Raw genomic sequence first — 19632 nt, forward strand, 5'->3', positions numbered from 1 at the left:
CCTCCTCTGAGAGCATCCTTGTGTGTCAATGTCCTTCTCAAAAACTAGACCCAAGATGCTGGATGCGATCTACCCCGTGCAGAGTCCAGACAGTCTTTCACATTGCAGTGTCACCTGCACCTTGCCGGAGCTTGTGGTCAATTGTAATCCCTTAGGCCCTTTGCACACTACTATATAGTCTCACCTATTCTGCATTTATACAATTCTTAGTTTTTTCCCAATTAACTTCTGATTGTCTTTGAAGGACTCCTCAGTTCTCCTGTTCAAATTTCACCTTAATATTTTTGGTTTCTTATTCTAGCTTTTAAATTTTTTCCCAATTCTAATTCTAGTGTCTGATGTATGAGCTACCCTTCTTTCTGTATTAGTTTCCCAGGACTATTAAAACAAATTACCACAAACTGGGCTGCTTAAAACAATAGAAATCTATCCTCTTGACAGTTCAGAAGACTGAAAGTCTTAAGTCAAGGTGTTAGCAGGGCCTTGCTCCCTCTGCAACTCTGAAAGAATCCTCCCTTGCCTCTTCACCCCTTCTAGTGGTTGCTGGCAGTCTTTGGCATTCTGTGACTTGTAGCTGCATGTGTGCAGTTTTTGTCTCCATCTTCACATGGCCATCTTCCCTCTGTGTGTCTCTGGTCTCCAAATCTTCCTCTCCATATGGACACCAGTCATTAGATTTAGGGTCCACTCTGATCCAGTATGACCACATCTTAGTATGATTATATTTGCAAGGACTTTATTTCTAAATAAAGTCACATTCACAAGTTCCGAGTAGACATGAACTTGGCGGGGGCGGGGGAACACTGTTGAATCCAGTATACACTTTCTCAGCCCTGTGATTGCTGTCTCATAGACTGTCTCACTTTTTCACTGTCTCTTCTCTCTTGGTGTCTCTGTCTCTCTGTCCCTGCCCCTTTATCCACCATGCCCACCCTACCACGCCAGGACAACAGCCGCCGGGTGGACAACGTGTTGAAGCTGTGGATCATAGAGGCCAGGGAACTGCCCCCCAAGAAGCGGTACTACTGTGAGCTCTGCCTAGACGACATGCTGTATGCACGCACCACCTCCAAGCCCCGCTCAGCCTCAGGGGACACCGTCTTCTGGGGCGAGCACTTCGAGTTTAACAACCTGCCGGCTGTCCGGGCCCTGCGGCTGCATCTGTACCGTGACTCAGACAAAAAGCGCAAGAAGGACAAGGCGGGCTATGTCGGGCTAGTGACTGTGCCTGTGGCCACCCTGGCCGGGCGCCACTTCACAGAGCAGTGGTACCCCGTAACCCTGCCAACAGGCAGTGGGGGCTCTGGGGGCATGGGGGGCTCAGGAGGGGGCGGGGGCTCAGGGGGCGGTTCAGGGGGCAAGGGCAAAGGCGGTTGCCCGGCTGTGCGGCTGAAAGCACGTTACCAGACAATGAGTATCCTGCCCATGGAGCTGTATAAGGAGTTTGCAGAGTACGTCACCAACCATTATCGGATGCTGTGTGCAGTACTGGAGCCCGCCTTGAATGTCAAGGGCAAGGAGGAGGTTGCCAGTGCACTGGTTCACATCCTGCAGAGTACAGGCAAAGCCAAGGTGAGTGTCATGCCCTCAAGGAAAAGGTGATCTGGGTGTGGACACTTGCTTATGGGGACTGTAAAGATAGGACACTTCTGTCTTTGTGAGCTTGGGTTGTATAGAGGCTGACCCTTGGGTTTTCCTGGGCCCCAGGACTTCCTTTCAGACATGGCCATGTCTGAGGTGGACCGGTTCATGGAACGGGAACACCTCATATTCCGCGAGAACACGCTCGCCACTAAAGCCATAGAAGAGTACATGAGACTGATTGGTCAGAAATACCTCAAGGATGCCATTGGTATGACCCGCCCGCAGGGCTTTTTCCTAGCCTACCAGCTGCCCACCCAGCCCTAAACATAGCTGCTCCAGACCCCAGTTACACCCTTCCTCAGCTTGATGCTTCCAAGCCTAGAGTCCCTGGACTCTGGCCTCCAACTGAATTCCAAGATTCCGTGAACCTAGGCAGCCCCTGTCCCTGCCTTTAGAAAGTGTGACCTCCCCCCATTGTGTCCCCACCCCCAGGGGAATTCATCCGTGCTCTGTATGAATCTGAGGAGAACTGTGAGGTGGACCCCATCAAGTGCACGGCCTCCAGTCTGGCAGAGCACCAGGCCAATCTGCGAATGTGCTGTGAGTTGGCCCTGTGCAAGGTGGTCAACTCCCATTGGTGAGACTGGGAACGCTGGGTTGGGGGGCCAGGGTTGGGGAAGTCGTGTGTTCATCTGTTCATCCATCTGTCCATCCTCAAAGAGGACCAGTTATGGGCACAGCATTGGTCTCAGTGCTGTAGAGTAGACAGAGAGGAATGAGGCTTGGCCCTTGCCCTCAGAGGGCCTCCACCAGAATGTGTAGGGACAAATCAGACACACAAAAAACCACAGAACAGTGTAGTATATGTTAAGTGCCAAGTAAGGGTCCCCCCACGGTGCAACGTAAGGTCAGAGAAAGCAGAACTTTGAGATAAGCATGAAAGACTTCATGGAGGAGGTGCCTCTGGGCTGGGCTTCAAAGACTGGGTCAGGTTTTGAGGTATGGAATATGGTGGACCAAGAAGACATTTCAGGAGAAGGCTATGGGACAGGCACATGCGTGAAGGTGAGAGGTCTCGGGACAGCAGTTGAAACTGGTTTAATGGAGCATGTGGCTTGTAAAGGAGAGTGGTGGGAGAGATGTCTGGACAGGGCGAGTGGAGTTAGAATCCGGAAGGCCTCCGCTGCCAGGGAAAGGAGTTTGAGTTCATTGGTAGGTCATGGGATGCCATTAATGGTGTCGGTGCCAAGAAGTATCACGATTGAGAAGATTAATCCTTAAGGGGGTGCAGGAGGTGACTGGAGTAGGGAGAATGAAGTCTAGGCTAGTTGGGGGCTATTGTTAATGGGTCAGGCATGGAAATCAGATCCTGAATCAGGATGATGGCAGGGACGCATAGAAAGGGGCTGCTGTAAGGACCCTCTGAGAAAAGGATCATCAAGAATCATCAGCTGATTGGAAAGGAGGGGGTGTCTGTGGGAAGTCGAGGATGGCTCAAGAGGCCATGAGGCTGAGGTTTGGGAGACCTGAGGTCTCATTGACCAAACCAGGGAAGTCAGGAGGAGGAGCCTGTTGGAGGTGTGGGGGCCACAGTGAGCTCTGCTTTACACAGTCAGAGTTTAAGGTGTCAATGGGACATTGAAGAGGAGGAACTGGGAGGTGGGGGGAGTGAGCTCTGAGCCATTCCAGGGACTGGGGATCATGCCTGGGGCACCTCCATCCCCATTTCCCTGGAATCCAGAAGAGTTGGGGGGTCCGAGCTCCCTGTACCTCAAGTGACCCTCCATCTCTCTCCCATCTCTGTCTCTCCCTGGTGTCTGTTTTTCTTCTCCTCCTCTCCTTGTCTCTCTCACACCCTCCTCCATCTCTCTCCCGCGTGTCTCTTTCCCTTCACTTCTCTCCTCCTTCGTTTCTCTCTCCCTTATCTGTCTGTGCCCTCTGCCGTCGCCCTCTTCCTCCAGCAGCCTCCCGTCTTCCTCCTGCAGTCCCCCCTCCCTGTCTCTCTCACCTGTTTCCACACCCTCACCTCCTACCACCCCCCTCAGCATGTTCCCTGGAAGCTGAGGGTCTCTGGGGCTCAGTCCCGGTCTCTCTCTTTCTCTCTCTCTCTCTCTGTCTCCCCACCCCTTCCCCCCAGCGTGTTCCCGAGAGAGCTGAAGGAAGTGTTTGCATCTTGGCGACTGCGCTGCGCAGAGCGGGGCCGGGAGGACATCGCTGACAGGCTGATCAGCGCCTCGCTCTTCCTGCGCTTCCTCTGCCCAGCCATTATGTCGCCCAGTCTCTTTGGGCTCATGCAGGAGTACCCAGATGAGCAGACCTCACGAACCCTCACCCTCATCGCCAAGGTCATCCAGAACCTGGCCAACTTTTCCAAGTGAGGGAAGCCTCAGGCAGGGGGTAGGGTGGGGCTAGAGTGGGCGGGAAGGGTCTCCCAGGAGACAGGGGTGGGTTTGAGGTCTTCTGTGTGTGACCTCTACCTTCTGGATGTTTTGGCCAGGTTTACCTCAAAGGAGGACTTTCTGGGATTCATGAATGAGTTTCTGGAGCTGGAGTGGGGTTCCATGCAGCAGTTCCTGTACGAGATCTCCAACCTGGACACACTAACCAACAGCAGTAGCTTTGAGGGTTACATTGACTTGGGCCGAGAGCTCTCCACACTGCACGCCCTGCTCTGGGAGGTGCTGCCCCAGCTCAGCAAGGTCAGCAAATGCCCCTTGGCCCATCCTCAGAGGTCTCCAGAGGCTCCTGTGGCCTGAGAAACCCACCCCCTGCACAGATTTTTCTCCTTTCCCTATTCCCAGATGTGTCACTACCACTCCCCCAGCTCACCCACCCCACCTGAATCCTCTGAGGTCCCCTTAAAGCTGGGCACTTAGCTCCCAGGTAACAGCCTCCCTGTTCCAGGAAGCCCTCTTGAAGCTGGGCCCACTGCCCCGGCTCCTCAACGACATCAGCACAGCTCTGAGGAACCCCAACATCCAAAGGCAGCCAAGCCGTCAGAGCGAGCGGCCTCGGCCTCAGCCCATGGTGCTGCGGGGCCCTTCGGCCGAGATGCAGGGCTACATGATGCGGGACCTCAACAGGTGAGCGCCTTGGGACCCCCACACCTGCACCCTAGGAGCCCTTACATTTCTGTCCTAATACACTCCACTGGGCTCCATGTGTATCTCTTGAGGGCTTGAAAGGAGAGAGAAGCAGGCTCTTAGAGCAAATGGTAAGGAAACAGGTACAGCCAGTGGTGAGGCTGAGAGCCTTTTAAAGCCAGATGGAGCAAGAAACAGAGCCCCCAGAAAAAGTGCAGAGATTCCTCTAGCTCTAGCTTGGTGTAAGCCAAGGGTGTCCGGCTGCAAGCTCCACTTTGCTTTGTCCCTCTGCCTGCCCGTGCCTGCTCCAGACCTGAGGTCCAGCCAGTACACACTGGATCAGCCACCCGGTGCCAAAACATTCAGATACCTCTGTACTAGTTGGTAGAGAAGCACTACCCCCAGCTCCCCCACCAGAGCCCCGCAGACCTTGCCACAAAGTGCGAAGTAGCACCTGGACCCCACCCAGCAGGGCCTCCTCCGCTGCAGCATTCTGTCTGGTGGCGTGGCCCTGAGCCACAGCTGCTGCCCCCGTTATTTTGATGACGCCCTGCTTGTTCCTCTGCCCGCGTCTCTCCCTCCATGACGCCATTCCCATTCCACATTCCCGCCTCTCCTTCCATACGTCCACAACTTCTGCCCGCCTCTCTCCTTCTCTGTCTGTGCTTGCCCCTCTTCCCATCTCTCTCCAGCTCCATCGACCTTCAGTCCTTCATGGCTCGAGGCCTCAACAGGTGAGGGGCTCTCCCCTCCCCCACCCTCCTCTCAGTTCCTGTCTGCTCCCCTCTCCCCCTCCAGTGGCCTTCACCTTCTGCCGCTCCTCTTCTCCTCCATGCACCCTCATCTCCTCCATATCTGCCCAGATCTGCCCCTCATCCCTCCTCTTGCTGCCCCATCTCCCCTCCCTGAGGCCTCCCTCCATTCCTGGAGGGGCCTTGTCCTTTCCTTTTTTCCTCATATCCCCTCCTATCCTCCTTGCCTGCCTGCCCTCTCCAGAGCTGCCACCACCAGCTCTCAGCCCTTCCTGTGGGTCCCACTTCTCACCCTGAGGCCTGTGCCTGACCACAGCAGGCTCAACTGCTGGTAGCCTTGGTCTTACCTCCCACTCGTGTGCCCCCTTCCCTTCCAACAGCTCTATGGACATGGCTCGCCTCCCCTCCCCAACCAAGGAAAAGCCACCTCCACCGCCGCCTGGTGGGGGGAAAGACCTGTTCTACGTAAGCCGTCCGCCCCTGGCCCGATCTTCGCCAGCGTACTGCACGAGCAGCTCGGACATCACGGAGCCAGAGCAGAAGATGCTGAGTGTCAACAAGAGCGTCTCCATGCTGGATCTGCAGGGTGACGGGCCGGGCGGCCGCCTGAACAGCAGCAGCGTGTCCAACCTGGCGGCCGTTGGGGACCTGCTGCACTCTAGCCAGGCCTCTCTGACGGCGGCCTTGGGGCTGCGGCCTGCGCCCGCTGGACGCCTCTCCCAGGGGAGTGGCTCGTCCATCACGGCAGCCGGCATGCGCCTCAGCCAGATGGGCGTCACCACGGACGGTGTCCCTGCCCAGCAACTGCGCATCCCCCTCTCCTTCCAGAACCCTCTCTTCCACATGGCTGCTGATGGGCCAGGCCCCCCAGGGGGCCACGGAGGGGGTGGTGGCCATGGCCCACCCTCTTCCCATCACCACCATCATCACCATCACCACCACCGAGGTGGAGAGCCCCCAGGGGACACCTTCGCCCCATTCCATGGCTATAGCAAGAGTGAGGACCTCTCCTCAGGGGTCCCCAAGCCCCCCGCTGCTTCCATCCTTCACAGCCACAGCTACAGTGATGAGTTTGGACCCTCTGGCACTGACTTCACCCGTCGGCAGCTCTCACTCCAGGACAACCTGCAACACATGCTGTCCCCTCCCCAGATCACCATTGGTCCCCAGAGGCCTGTCCCCCCAGGGCCTGGAGGTGGGAGCGGCAGTGGGGGCAGTGGTGGGGGTGGCGGGGGCCAGCCGCCTCCATTGCAGAGGGGCAAGTCTCAGCAGTTGACGGTCAGCGCGGCCCAGAAACCCCGGCCATCCAGCGGGAATCTATTGCAGTCACCGGAGCCGAGTTACGGCCCTGCCCGTCCACGGCAGCAGAGCCTCAGCAAGGAGGGCAGCATTGGGGGCAGCGGGGGAAGCGGTGGCGGAGGGGGTGGGGGGCTCAAGCCCTCCATCACCAAGCAGGTAGGTGAGGGTGGGAGGAAGAAGGAAATGGGTTGGGGAGGTGGGGGTAGAACAGAGTCTGTGGTCTCAAGTTACAATTTTCTCACCTCCTTTAATTCGTTAAACAAGTGCACATAGAGTCCCTGCTGTGCGCCTGTGCTGTTCTAGGCACTGTGTGGTGACCCACAGAACTCCCTGCCCTTGTGGAACGCACGTTCAAAGGGGAGACCTGATAACTAATGATAGCTTTCACGAGGTGATCCGTGCTAGAGCAGGGGAACAGGATGGGGACTCTCCTCTCTTGGCAATGCCCACTCTCTAAACGCACTACACCTTCTCCCACCTTTCCTCTCTCCGTCTGCCCCCCGCCTTGTCCCAGCATTCTCAGACGCCTTCCACACTGAACCCTACAATGCCAGCCTCCGAGCGGACGGTGGCCTGGGTCTCCAATATGCCTCACCTGTCGGCTGACATCGAGAGTGCCCACATCGAGCGGGAGGAGTACAAACTCAAGGAGTACTCTAAGTCGATGGATGAGAGCCGGCTGGACAGGGTACGTGGGGCCCTACCATCCCCAAGCCCTGTGCTTCCCTTTACCCACAGGGCAGACTTCTAGTGCCTTCCAAGGGCAACATCTGGGGTCGGGTAGTTACGATGAAAAGAAAGGACAAAGATCTGATCCCCTCTCTGGAGAAGTCCTCAGTCTACCAAGGGAGGCCAGATACAATCAGTCCACTGAAAAGCCACTTTCAGCTGTTTTGTGGGTTGCACACATCACAGTTCTCTGTTAGACTACATCTATGTTTTTCCCCAGGGAGAACATAAGCCCTGGCTCCTGTGACTGCTCAGGAAAGTTACTTGGCCAGCAGTGTGAGCTGATAAATTGGGTGGGGGCAGAGAGGTTACAGTTGTACTACAAGTGAAGTACAGCTTACACAGTCACTGTCCCATGGACATCGGTGACAGAGGGTTGGTGGTTAGAGGTTGCATGTTGGAAAGTGGGGTGTATCAGCCCACGTGTGGAAAGAGTATCCTGACTCTCAGCTGGTAGTGGCCCAGAGCAAAAAACAGCAAGAGCTCTGGGGTTCACACACTTAGCAGAAAGTTCCTTTATGGGAAGCCGTTGCTGCAAGGATGGGGAAGAGGATGAGGAAGAGGGTGGCTGTGTATTAGATTATATGTAAAGACTATATGACTCCAACTTGGGGGAGCAGAGAGGTTTTGTGAGGCAAGTGGTCTCTGAACAGAGCAAAATGTTCGGATTGATTTAGATGCACTTGAGCTAAGAGAATATCTTCAGGCCATATAATAAATTATTTCCAGCACCATTTAACAAGCTGAGGACAAAATGCATTCAGAGTGTGTCTGTGGGTCTAAGTCCAGGTGCAGGTCCACACATGTCCAGATACATGAGAGCATGTATATTCCTCTCAGGGAGTGAGAGTCTATGATCTTGCTCTATTTTGAGGGAGCCTCAGCCCCATAGAATGGCCTTTTTAAAAGCCACTGTGTGTATGATCAACAGGCAAGGAAAGGGCTAGAGAAGGTGGCTGGGATGTCCCTTACCGTGCAGCGGCTGTGCCTGGCAGGCAGGGATAGAAGCTGGGTGGTGGGCTCTGGGCACAGCACCCCTCACAGTGCGGGGTCGTGTGCCCGGCGGGCAGGTGAAGGAGTATGAGGAGGAGATCCACTCACTGAAGGAGCGACTGCACATGTCCAACCGGAAGCTGGAAGAGTATGAGCGGAGGCTGCTGTCCCAGGAGGAACAGACTAGCAAAATCCTGATGCAGTATCAGGCCCGGCTGGAGCAGAGCGAGAAGAGGCTAAGGCAGCAGCAGGTGGAGAAGGACTCCCAAATCAAGAGCATCATTGGCAGGTGAGGAGCGGCCCGGGGAGGAGGAGCAAAGGAGAGGGTGAGGCTAAAGAGGGGCAGTGAGCTCCCCCTCCAGCCCCCAGCCCCTTTCCTCCAACTCAGGACACCACGAGGAAAGCCCACCACCCTGCTCCCGGGGATGCCACCCACTCTCCCATCACCTGATGGAGAGAAGCCTCTTGCTTAGTGCATTACACATTCCTTTACTAAACCCCGACCTCTCTCCTGATGGAGTAACTTCTGAAGCCCTTGGTAAACTACCTCTTACTGTCCAACCATCACTGTGTGTCTGGACCAGGCCTAGGCTGGGACTCCCCACTGCTTACTCTCAAGCCAGCCTAAGCATGGGTCCCTTAGCCATAGTAGCCCGACTACCCCATCCTGGGCACACCCTTCCTCTCCAGTCTCGGAAAGGTGTTCCATTAGAAAGTGAATGATGCTTGTTTAGCCTGTGCACATTTTTAACTGCTCTCCCAAGCCCTGGGCTCCAAAGGAGGCATCTCAACAAGGCAGGGGGGATGTGGTGAGTTCTCTTGAGAATTGGTGGGACCCCAGGCCCCACTTCAGCCAGAGCCAGCTCCATTTCAATCCATTCTAAATGTATTTTTGAGTAAAATTAATTAGAAGACAACTGCTTGACTTGAAACTGTTTTGAAAACCGCTGCTTTGAAATCCTTTGTGAGCAGTCACCTGGAGAATCTTCTTCAAAGGCAGGGAGATGCTGGGAATGACTATGTAAAGATTCCTTTTGGGCAAGGGGTGTCCAGGAGCTGCCCTGAAGATGGCCTAGGTTCTGTGAGGTGGAGGGGGGATGTAGAAGCCAGGTCTTCAGCTGCAGAGGGTCTAGGGAGGGCACTGTTGTGAAGGGAGCTTGGAGTGCCAGAGTGTCTGGTAGTAGAGGTCTTTGAGGCAAAGAAAACTCCTTAGCAGGGAGATGTGAGCATCCCTGAGAGGAAGGTGAATGACAGGGAGTCTTTGGGGATTGGAACAGTGGAGGGATTCTGAGGGCAGGGGAGAAGGATGCACAAGGCTTTTCCAGAGAACTGCGGGGGTTCCCTGGGACCAGGAGTTCATGGGCAGGCGCCAAGCCTGTGCCCGCCACTAACCCCACTGAAGCCCGTCCCTTCAGGCTGATGCTGGTGGAGGAGGAGCTGCGCCGGGACCACCCCGCCATGGCTGAGCCGCTGCCCGAACCCAAGAAGAGGCTGCTCGACGCTCAGGTGGAAATTACAATGTCATTTATCTTCTCCGTGTCCCATCCCCATCCATCCCACTGTCCTTCGTGCAGTCACTGCACCAGCCACCCCAGCCCCATCACCATCTGTCTCTCCTGTTGTCCTCCGTTTGTCCACTGGCTGCTCCAGCAGCTCCCCCAGCAACCCCATCTTCATCCCATCGTCTGTGCCTTTGTCACTCCTGGCAGTGTCGGCCCCACCCCTGTGCCTCCCCACCCTGTCTTCCCTCCTCCCATCTGCGTTTCAGGACCTCCTACTGGAACCTCAGTCTCTCTGCCCCCAGACCCCACCAGTTCCTGGAACCCCTGCCCCATCTGTGCCCACTTCTGTTGAAGTCGGGGAGTTCAGCTTCGTCTGAGCTCTTCTTGGGACAGGAGGGTCAGAGGCTCAGTTTGCTAGAACAGAGCACAGGGCAGTGTATGAGGTCCAGTTTCCCCAGGCTCTGGACGGTGCCCTGGGGACTTGAGGTCCTTGTCACCACTGTTCTCTTGGCTCCCCAATTTCCCTCACTCTTTGATAGCTCCCGCTTAGCTTCCCCTTCCTGACTCCTCAGATCTTGAGGGCCTCCCACCCTCCCTGCAAGCTCTCCCATCCTTCCCTCAGTGTTGAAGTCCAGCCTTCTTTGGCCTGTCTCTCCTTCTGGTCCTCACATCTGACCAGCCTCTCTAGCTCCCTGCTGCCTCCCTCTCTTTCAGCAGCCAGCTTTCAGGACCTCCCTCCTGCACTCTTACCCTTTGTTCCCCCCCAGTTCTGCTCACTTTCCCACCCATGCTCCTCTCTCCTCCGCTCTGACCTCCAGGCTCCCCCTCGACCACCACCAAGGCTCCTGACCCCATGACCCCACTCTCTCCCCCTGCAGCTCCTCATCAGGTAATTCTCCTGGTTCCGCTTTGACAACGGGCGGAGGACACAGGGGGAGGTGACTCCGGACCACTGCAGGTTGGTCGTGAAGCCCACTCCCCTCTGACTCTCCAGAGCCTCCCCTCCTCTCACTGCTGCCCTCCACACCCGAGAACCTCCACAGACCCTACCCTCCTGACACCTCCTGCACAGACCCACCTCCCAAGGCACCGCCCAAAGAGAGCACTTCCGCCGCCTCCCAGAACTGTCCAGGGCCACCTCACCATCAGTAGGCGTTTGACCCTAGGCCGGCCTAGCACATTCCCTGATCACACTCCCTTTCCTACAAAACCCACCCCAGCCTCCTCCTGACTCTCAGTTCTCTTCCTCTGCCTTTCCAGTGTATGTCTGTCACCCCCCATTTCACCAAAGCGTCCTTGGGGTTGGGACACTGGGGGTGGAGTTTGTTAAAGGGGTGGTGGTGCTGGGTTGGAGGGCCCTGGCTAGAGGGGCTGTGCTGACTGCGGCAGGTAGGTTGGGATTTCCTCTTCCTTCTCCTTCACCTTGGTTCTGTAGAGAACCCTCCTTCCTTCCACCCCTCACCTGCTTCTCTCTCTTCCTCCCTCCTTACATCTGTGAGGTAGAAGGCTTCTGGGGCTCCTATTCGGTCCCACTGGGTGGGAATTAAGAGTGGGTGGTTAACTCAGGGAGACTTTGGGGGGCTCGGAAAGGTGTCGGGAACGTAAGCAGGGTGAGTGGAGCAAGAAGGAGCCTTGACAGATGTTAGGATGTGGACTGGCCCGTCTGGCATGGGAGTTGGAAGTGGAGTGAGATGTCCTCCCAGATAAGATCATGGGCTGGGTAGCCATGCTGATTCCCAGGCAGAGATGCCAGGAACAGCAAGTTAAATAAATGCAGGGGTTGCTGATGCCACTCACTCCCCATCTCCCGCCACCCAGTGGCCTTGCCGGACGCAGAATCCTACCTAAAAAGCCAGTAAATGGGAACCTGTCAGCCAGTGACATCATTTCTGAGATGCTTTATTTCCTGTGGGACTGATCTGCAGTGGGCAGTGGCTCCTCACACTGTAATTTTAACTCTCTGCCTGCCCAGCCTCTCTGTCAAAGTAGTTAGTGATCTGAAAACAGATGCTACAAGGCACCAGGGGACCTCACCATTTAAAGGACTCCTGCAGTGAATTCTTTTGTAAAATGAATAATGGCACCCTAATTTATCTGCTTTCTAAATTTGGGTCCATGGGAGTGTAGGGGGGATGCCTATGTGCTGTTGCCAGCAGACAAACAGAGGGAAGGGAATCTGAGGTTTCCTTCCCCTGCTCTCCTGCCACACTCAGGATACCCCACCATATGTAATTTCCTCTCTCGCTGACTTGTGGAAAATGTGTGAGATGTTCAGCAAGCTCGCGGTTTGGCTTAAATCTGGGGTTTGAGTGACCTGAGAGATGAGCTCTTTGATTTGGAAGGAAGAGCTGATCTGGGAGCCTCTGCTGAAATGTTTTTATGTCTTTTAGAGATTTGATCATACACAGCTAGGTTGCCTGGCCCTGTGGTCCAGGAAATAATTTGGACACTTTTTCTAAACCACTTTCAGGTATTGGTCCTTCTGCAACTCAGCCATTAATGTAAAAATTCATTTTGTGCCTGCGTTTTTAAAAGCCAAGGGAGTGACCTGAAGGGTAGAACACATGGCTTTCTTCTCTCCCTGCAGAGGAACAGAAGCCAGAGCTGAGGGTAGGAGCCAGGAGATGGTCCAGGAGTGGTAGGAGCAGGCAGAATAGGACCAGGGGTGGGAGCAGGGTTTGGTACCCCTCACCCTCTAACTGGGAGTCCAGGGTGAGGGAATGAAAGGAATGTGGGGGTGGAAAGGAATGAAGCCTTTCTGCTTCCTGGAGATGTAGAGATCGGGCCTGCTGTGTCTCTGCAGAAGCTCCTAGTCCTTTCTTTTATGCCATTAGCATGAGAGAGAGGCAGCCCTCCCACAATATTTTTACCTTCCCACATCACTTCCCTGAATCCCCTTCCTTTCCCCCCAGTACAGTTAAACCTCTCTAATTTGGAATGTTATATTTGAGAAGATGACCACTCTGAATAAGTGACAAAACTGAATGACAGTGTCTATTTAATGAAATGCATGTCTTCAAAATACATACAGTAAGTAGAACTTGATGAACAAGGCGTTTCCACTCGAGGCCCTCAGGGAGCATGCGTTAATAAATAAATAGGCTTGAAAAGTCTGTTTTCTGGTATAGGTTAAATATTCCCTCCCACAGACACATTTCCACTATTAATTTGCTTAGTACACCCTTTTTTCACAGATAAAAGGAAACTCAAGCCCAGTTTTTGTTCAAATTATGAAAAATTCCAAATCCACGGGGGTTTGGATTAATGAGGTTTTGCTGTACTGCCTCCCCTTGTTCCCTCTCCACAGAGTTCCTACCTCAGATTGGAGGTGGGCTGAGAGGGGGGTCCCCGGGGTGGGGGCGTGGGTGGGCAGGGGGAGATACAGGATTCGGCTGGGGGGGGGGAGATAGGAACTTGCTTTTTTTGAACTGGTTTCCTGGTGTGACTCTGTGGGTTGGGGGTTGAGGGGGTGTTGTATGTGAGATGCTCTTCTCCCTGACCCCGGAAGATGTAACTTTTCCTGCAGGTGAGAAACCAGGAGGATGCAGGTGGGGGTGTCCTGGGGGAGGGGGGTGGGATATGGTTTATGGAGTGGGCTGGCTATGGGGGAGGCCACTGCTGGGGGGCTGGCACCCAGGTCCCTGCGAAGCGTCTCAATAAGTCCGCGCTCTCCTCTTGGTGTCTTGCAGGAGAGGCAGCTTCCCCCCTTGGGTCCAACAAACCCGCGTGTGACGCTCGCCCCACCTTGGAACGGCCTGGCCCCTCCAGCCCCACCTCCCCCACCCCGGCTGCAGATCACTGAGAACGGCGAGTTCCGAAACACCGCAGACCACTAGCCCACCCAGCATCACAGACTTCCTCCTCCTCCCTCCCGTGCACCCCACCCTGGAACAGCACCAACCACCAGGACTGGACGTAGTCGCCGAGGGACAGTGGGATTGCCTCCCTGAATGCTTCCCTGGGGGGCACCAATCCCCCTCCCCCACTGCACCATTTCCAGGAGGGAGAGTGGGGACTCTTAGTTGCCCCCTTTTCCTTCCTGTTGGGGTGCTGCCCCTGTGACCCCCAGGAACCCCTGCCCCAGGACACCACCTACCCCACACAGACCCCTTCACTCCGGGGTGCTATCCCCATCCTCTGCCTCATCGTTCCCCTGAGCACTGGGGGACAGATCCTCGCCCCCACCCTGGGGGTGTGGCACCTCCAAACTTTCAACTTCAGGGTGATTTTTTTAGCAGTAACCAGAGCTGACAATCTTACTCCCCTCCACCGCCCCATTTTGGCCTCCCTTGTCCCCCTTGTTATGGGGAGGGGACCCCAGGTGAGGGGGCCCTATTACCCCTTGATTTCTCAGGAGCGTCTGGGGGGGCTCAGCACGCACAAACTCCTTCTCCTCCTACCACTCTTAAATTTACTCCCTTCCCACCCAGAACCCAGATGGGGTGGAGGGGCCACCGGGGCAGGGAGGGGGCGGCAAGGGGGGAATGGGAGTTTTCTCCCCTTCTTCCCATACCTGATCTGCTCTTGGCTGGTCCCAGAGCGGGGTGAGGGGGCTTATGCCCCCCCCTCCCCCAGTGTGTTGGGTGGGGCAGAACTGAGGTTAGGGTGAGGGGTTAGGGTTTAGGAGGGTGTTTATGTCAGGGAGGACAGACTAGTTAATCTGCCCTACCCTGACACACACAGCCCCCACTGCCCCTAGCTTCTCTCTTCTTGGTCTCTACTCCCAGGGGGAGGGGGGAACTTACTCTAGGAAAAGCCATGTCTCTCTCCCCCAGGGTGGGGGGACCTGTGTTGGAGGAGGGGTGTTGGGGGCCCCCTTCCATGACTCTGTCTCCCGGGGGAGGTAGGACAGGGCTGGGCTTCCCTCTCATCCTCCCAGCCCTCCCCAATCTCCCTCCACCTCCCTCCCTCCCGCCAGCTCCACAATTTTTCGGTGTTTCTCTGTACATAGCTCTCTGGCGGGATAGGGGAGGTAGGATGGATGGGGTTTGGGGTGGGTAGGTCATAGGAGGGGAGAAGTCCCTCCTTGGCACCCCCTCTTCCCTGACTGCTGTCCCCTACCCAGCCTTGCCCCCTCATCCCTTCTTGCGTTTGGTATTGAGACTCTTCCCAGACTCCACCCTTCTTTCTTTTGTATGGACAGTTCCCCTTCAGTCCCATCCCCTTATACACATACACCCAGCCGGGGCCAAATTTATACTTATATAAAAGTTGTAAATATGTGAAATTTTATCCCTGTGCCCTTTCCTGCTTTCCCAACCTCATACCCTACCCCTGGACTCCCTTTCCTCTTCTCTTCTTTGGCTGTTGTAATTATCTGGGGTTTGTATTGTACATATCGGGGTGTGTGTGTGTGGGCTGGGGGCAACCCCTCTGTACAGAGCTTCCTGGCCCCCTCCCCCCCAGGCTTCCCTCCCCAACCACCACCCTAAGGGTAGGGAGATGTTCTTCCTACCTGTTTTATTTTGTTTTCTCGTTATCCCTCCCCACCCTACCCCACTCCCAGCCTACTCTATCCCCTACCACTGGCCCTTTTTCTCCACTCCCAGCCCCATTTCCTTTTTTTCTGGAGTGTGTGGTGAAACAGAAAAATCATGTTTAATAAACGGAGATTGTTCTTTTATCGCTGTGCGGACTTTCCTAGGATGGGACCTCCAGGAGAACCAGTAGGAACAGCCTGGGAGAAACTATATCCCTGCGTGATGCCATAGTCTCCCCCTAGAATATCACTCTCCCAATTAGCAAGGAGATTTATTCTATTTTAGAGCAGGGGTTTCGTACTTGCCAAAATTAACCAGTCTATCCCCTCACCACTGCGCCACTTAACAGGAAGGACTGAAGAGGTCAAGGAACACCAGCATTCTCTGATAAAGGATTCCACGTTTATATCTACATATACCTTAAAAAATAATAGTAGTTACCTAGAAATGAAGTTTATTTAATTTCCGGTTAAAATTCTCCCATGCGGAATGGAGGAAAGAACTTGGTTCCCTAGCGAATCTGGGTTCCAGCCCCAGGCCAACCACTTGGCAGCCTCAGTTTCCCCCAAGAGAAGTCAGTATGGCAACACCTACCTCGCAGGCAGAGTGGAGGGGGAGTGAGATACAAGATGATGAGGACAATACCTAACCCATAGAGTAGGTGCTAACTTACTTTCGCCCTTTCAGCACCTACTGGGCGCGGGCGCTACGTTTAACCACCGGAATGGCTCTCAGGTCGCCCTCTCCGTCCAGGGTACGTTCTCCCGAAGCCCGATTCCTTGACCTCGGAGAGGCGGCCGCTCCATCCGCAGCCCCGCTGAGGCCAGCGGCTTCCCGCCAGCACCGCCTTCTCTCCAGCGCAACCAATCAACACAAAGCTTGTAGGCCTGCGCCTCTCGATTGGCTGCGGTCCTGGCCCCGCCCACCGCCCCTGCGTCGGCATCCGGCCGAGAGGCGGTGGCTTCCGGCCGGGGCGGCGCGGTCTCTGCAGAGGTCCTCCGGGCGCTGGGCCGCGTGTGTACCCGTGGGGGCGTGGCGGCGGAAAGGGCCGCCTGGCCGGCACTCGCGGGGTCCCGGTGGCTGTGTTTGCCCGGCAGCCGGACTCTGTGGGCACGTGAGTGGGAGGGGAGCGGCGGGCGGGAGCGGTCCTGGCCGGCGAGGTCCGGCTCGTGGCTGAAGGACCTCCTCATCTTCCACAGTCCCTGGAAGTTAAAGCCCCGGTTGGTGTTTTGTTGTGGCGGTTTGTTTTTGTTTTCTTGGCGGGGGAGTGCGCGGGACTTAGCTGCCGGAACTATTACTAACTGAAAAGTTTCCACATGTTGGGGGGCAGGGGAGGCGGGCGTTGTTTGAGGAGACACGGTTCCACTTATCCGGAGCTGCTGTGACCCCTTCTCTTTCCTCCGCAGCCTTTCTCCCGCGCGGGCTCTACCCCGCCCCTCACCTCCTGTTCTCCTTCCTCTGGGATCTCTCTTTCCCAGGAGGCCATGGATACTTCGACGCCTTTGCCTTCCGTAGCTCCCTCCCCGGTCTGCAACCCAGCCCCACGGACGATCCAGATCGAATTCCCTCAGCATAGCTCATTGCTTCTAGAAGCCCTGAACCGCCACAGGCTAGAGGGAAAGTTCTGTGACGTGTCCCTCCTGGTGCAGGGCCGCGAACTTAGGGCTCACAAAGCGGTGTTGGCTGCCGCCTCTCCTTACTTCCATGACAAGCTTCTTCTGGGGGATGCTCCACGGCTCACTCTGCCCAGCGTCATCGAAGCCGATGCCTTCGAGGGGCTGCTCCAGCTCATTTATTCAGGGCGCCTCCGTCTGCCACTGGACGCTCTCCCCGCCCACCTCCTTGTGGCCAGTGGCCTCCAAATGTGGCAAGTAGTAGATCAGTGCTCAGAGATTTTGAAAGAACTAGAAAACTCAGGTGGTGGAATTTCAACCCGGGGGACAGCCCCCTTCCACACACTTCTTTCCACAACATCCTCTGCAGGAGGCTGGTGCATTCGCTCTGCCCCTTTCCAGACCCCAGCGCAGTCTTCTCCTTCTACCGAGAGCCCCGCTGTAGGGGAGGGGAGTGAACTGGGAGATGTGTTGCAGATTCAAGTTGAAGAGGAGGAGGAGGAAGAAGATGAGGAGGACCAGGGATCAGCAGCACCGTCTCAGGCTCCTCACCCTCAGAGAGGATCAGGGAGTTTTCCCCACCCTTCTGGATCCCACCCACTGCCTGTATCCACTACTCCCCGCAGGCTTCCAGAGGGTGAGAGTGCGCCACTTGAGCCTCCTGCCTCTCACACTGCACTGCCCCCCAAGATCTTCTTCGTTAAGCAGGAACCCTTTGAGCCCAAGGAGGAGATATCAGGAGGTGGAACTCAGTCTGGAGGAGCAAAGGAGGAAACCAAAGTGTTTCCTGGAGGGGACACTGAAGGGAATGGAGAGCTAGGATTCTTGCTGCCATCAGGAACAGGAACAACGTCTGGAGGAGGTGGTCCATCCTGGAAACCAGTGGATCTTCATGGGAATGAAATCCTGTCAGGGGGTGGGGGACCTGGGGGAGCAGGGCAGGCTGTGCATGGGCCTGTGAAGCTAGGTGGGGCACCCCCTGCAGATGGAAAACGCTTTGGTTGTTTGTGTGGGAAGCGGTTTGCGGTGAAGCCAAAGCGTGACCGGCACATCATGCTGACCTTCAGCCTTCGGCCCTTTGGCTGTGGCATCTGCAACAAGCGCTTCAAGCTGAAGCACCATCTGACAGAGCACATGAAGACCCATGCTGGAGCCTTGCATGCCTGTCCCCACTGTGGCCGTCGGTTCCGTGTCCATGCCTGTTTCCTTCGCCACCGGGACCTGTGCAAAGGCCAGGGCTGGGCCACTGCTCACTGGACTTATAAGTGACTGCTCAGGCCACATGCTAGCTTCCAGGACAAGGGAGCCACTGCTGCTGATGGATACTTCACCACTGTGGCATCCCAGTCCTGGATCTTGTCATCATGCCAAGAGAATATGTTATGGATTTCTTGTTTTGGGGTGTTGGCCTCAATCTGGCAGTTTTGGAAACTTTTCTCATGTCCAGGTTTTTGCTAACTACGGGAAGGTGGGTTTACAGGCTATACATAAATTGATCACTTGCCCATAATCTTTTCGTACAGGAAACCAGATTTCAGATTAGTTTATTTGATGAGAGAGAAACTAGAGCACAAAACATGATAAATGTTTCATTCAGTCTCTATGAGTAATTAAAGGAGCTGGTCTCCATCTAGAGATATGTTTGATTCAGAGTTCTAGTAATTCAGAGACTAAGCTCTTAAGTTTTTCTCTCCTTTATCATTACTGTAATTATGTGAGTAGAGTTTTTATATACTTTTTTTTGTTATATCTTTCCAGAAGCCCTTCAGAATTGCTTTCTCACCGGTAGATACTTTTCCAACACCTTTATTTTTCATGTTGTAGTTGAGCACTTTAACAAATTGAACATTCCACGTGTCATGTAGAACTCTCATTAATAGAGTCTGTGCCTCTTGCCCACCACTGGTCACACATACATTCATCACAATGACTGGAATGTGACCAGTGAACTTGGGAGATGGCCACTGACCTAACATGCTCTCAGGGTAGCAACACTGCTCTGAACAAGTGGCCATGAGCAGTGGGACTCAGGGCTGAGATGGCATACGCTAAAGGGTAGAGAATAACTGCACAGTGGGACCACACCCCTTTCCTTTTCATCCCCAACTACACATTACCTTGGTCAACAGGTAACAGGGTAGATATTGTAACAGGGAGATTGTCATAGGTTACTTAATTTCTTCAAATAAACTTTGCCCTAGAATGTATGCGAGTAGTAGACTGAATTGAGTCATTTATGTGGGAGAGACGATGTGAGAACAGAGTTGCAAAGACTTGGATGTATTCCTTATGCAGCTGGGTTATGTCGATGGGGGAAGATATGGGATGGTTTTCACAGATATGGAGAACACTGTCCTGGACTTCAGTGAGCCAGATTCTCAGCCCTGACCTGCCAGTGAATGACCTCTGGTAAGTTGCCTTGTCTCTCAAAGTCTGAACTGTTTTATCAACTTACTGTTTTTTTTGATGAGGTGGTATGTACCTCCTAACTGGTTCTCAGTCGTCCATTTTTTTTACGGGGTTGGTTCACATGATCTTTACCTATAATATTCTCTGACTCCATGTATTATGAATATTGTTTGGTTATTGTTTGGTCT

At 54.8% G+C, this 19632-nt stretch overlaps 2 protein-coding genes across 24 annotated transcripts in view; both read left to right on the forward strand.

Moving 5' to 3' along the window:
• Positions 1-15565, forward strand: part of SYNGAP1 (synaptic Ras GTPase activating protein 1) — a 31120-nt gene extending 15555 nt beyond the window's left edge. For 10 of the 20 annotated variants that reach the window (XM_032462821.1, XM_032462825.1, XM_032462824.1 and 7 more), the window contains 11 exons: positions 946-1572; positions 1708-1852; positions 2077-2221; positions 3722-3958; positions 4082-4283; positions 4489-4667; positions 5800-6874; positions 7233-7406; positions 8518-8729; positions 9856-9949; positions 13632-15565. In XM_032462821.1, coding sequence (XP_032318712.1) covers positions 946-1572; positions 1708-1852; positions 2077-2221; positions 3722-3958; positions 4082-4283; positions 4489-4667; positions 5800-6874; positions 7233-7406; positions 8518-8729; positions 9856-9949; positions 13632-13778 — 3237 coding nt within the window. In that variant the 3' untranslated portion in view covers positions 13779-15565. Of the gene's footprint in view, positions 1-945; positions 1573-1707; positions 1853-2076; positions 2222-3721; positions 3959-4081; positions 4284-4488; positions 4668-5799; positions 6875-7232; positions 7407-8517; positions 8730-9842; positions 9950-10820; positions 10901-12854; positions 12973-13631 lie in introns of all 20 variants that reach the window. The other 10 variants (XR_004313529.1, XR_004313531.1, XR_004313527.1 and 7 more) reach the window with 10 other exon arrangements.
• Positions 15566-16383: 818 nt separating this feature from the next.
• On the forward strand, positions 16384-19242 carry ZBTB9 (zinc finger and BTB domain containing 9). 4 transcript variants are annotated; one of them, XM_032462836.1, is made up of 2 exons: positions 16384-16642; positions 16829-19242. In XM_032462836.1, the coding sequence occupies exon 2, from the start codon at positions 16907-16909 to the stop codon at positions 18302-18304; it is 1398 nt and encodes a 465-aa protein (XP_032318727.1). In that variant the 5' UTR covers positions 16384-16642; positions 16829-16906; the 3' UTR covers positions 18305-19242. The 4 variants fall into 4 exon arrangements, with proteins under 4 accessions (XP_032318727.1, XP_032318729.1, XP_032318728.1 ...); XM_032462838.1 differs by having other exon boundaries at positions 16901-19242; XM_032462837.1 differs by having other exon boundaries at positions 16384-16536.
• The last annotated feature ends 390 nt before the right edge of the window (positions 19243-19632 follow it).

This window comes from Camelus ferus, chromosome 20, assembly GCF_009834535.1.
Source record: "Camelus ferus isolate YT-003-E chromosome 20, BCGSAC_Cfer_1.0, whole genome shotgun sequence".
NCBI classification, from domain to species: Eukaryota; Metazoa; Chordata; class Mammalia; order Artiodactyla; family Camelidae; genus Camelus; species Camelus ferus.

Bases quoted from the DNA above. Each gene is read 5' to 3' on its own strand.
- ZBTB9 (XM_032462836.1), top strand. From the start codon at position 16,907: ATGGATACTTCGACGCCTTTGCCTTCCGTAGCTCCCTCCCCGGTCTGC.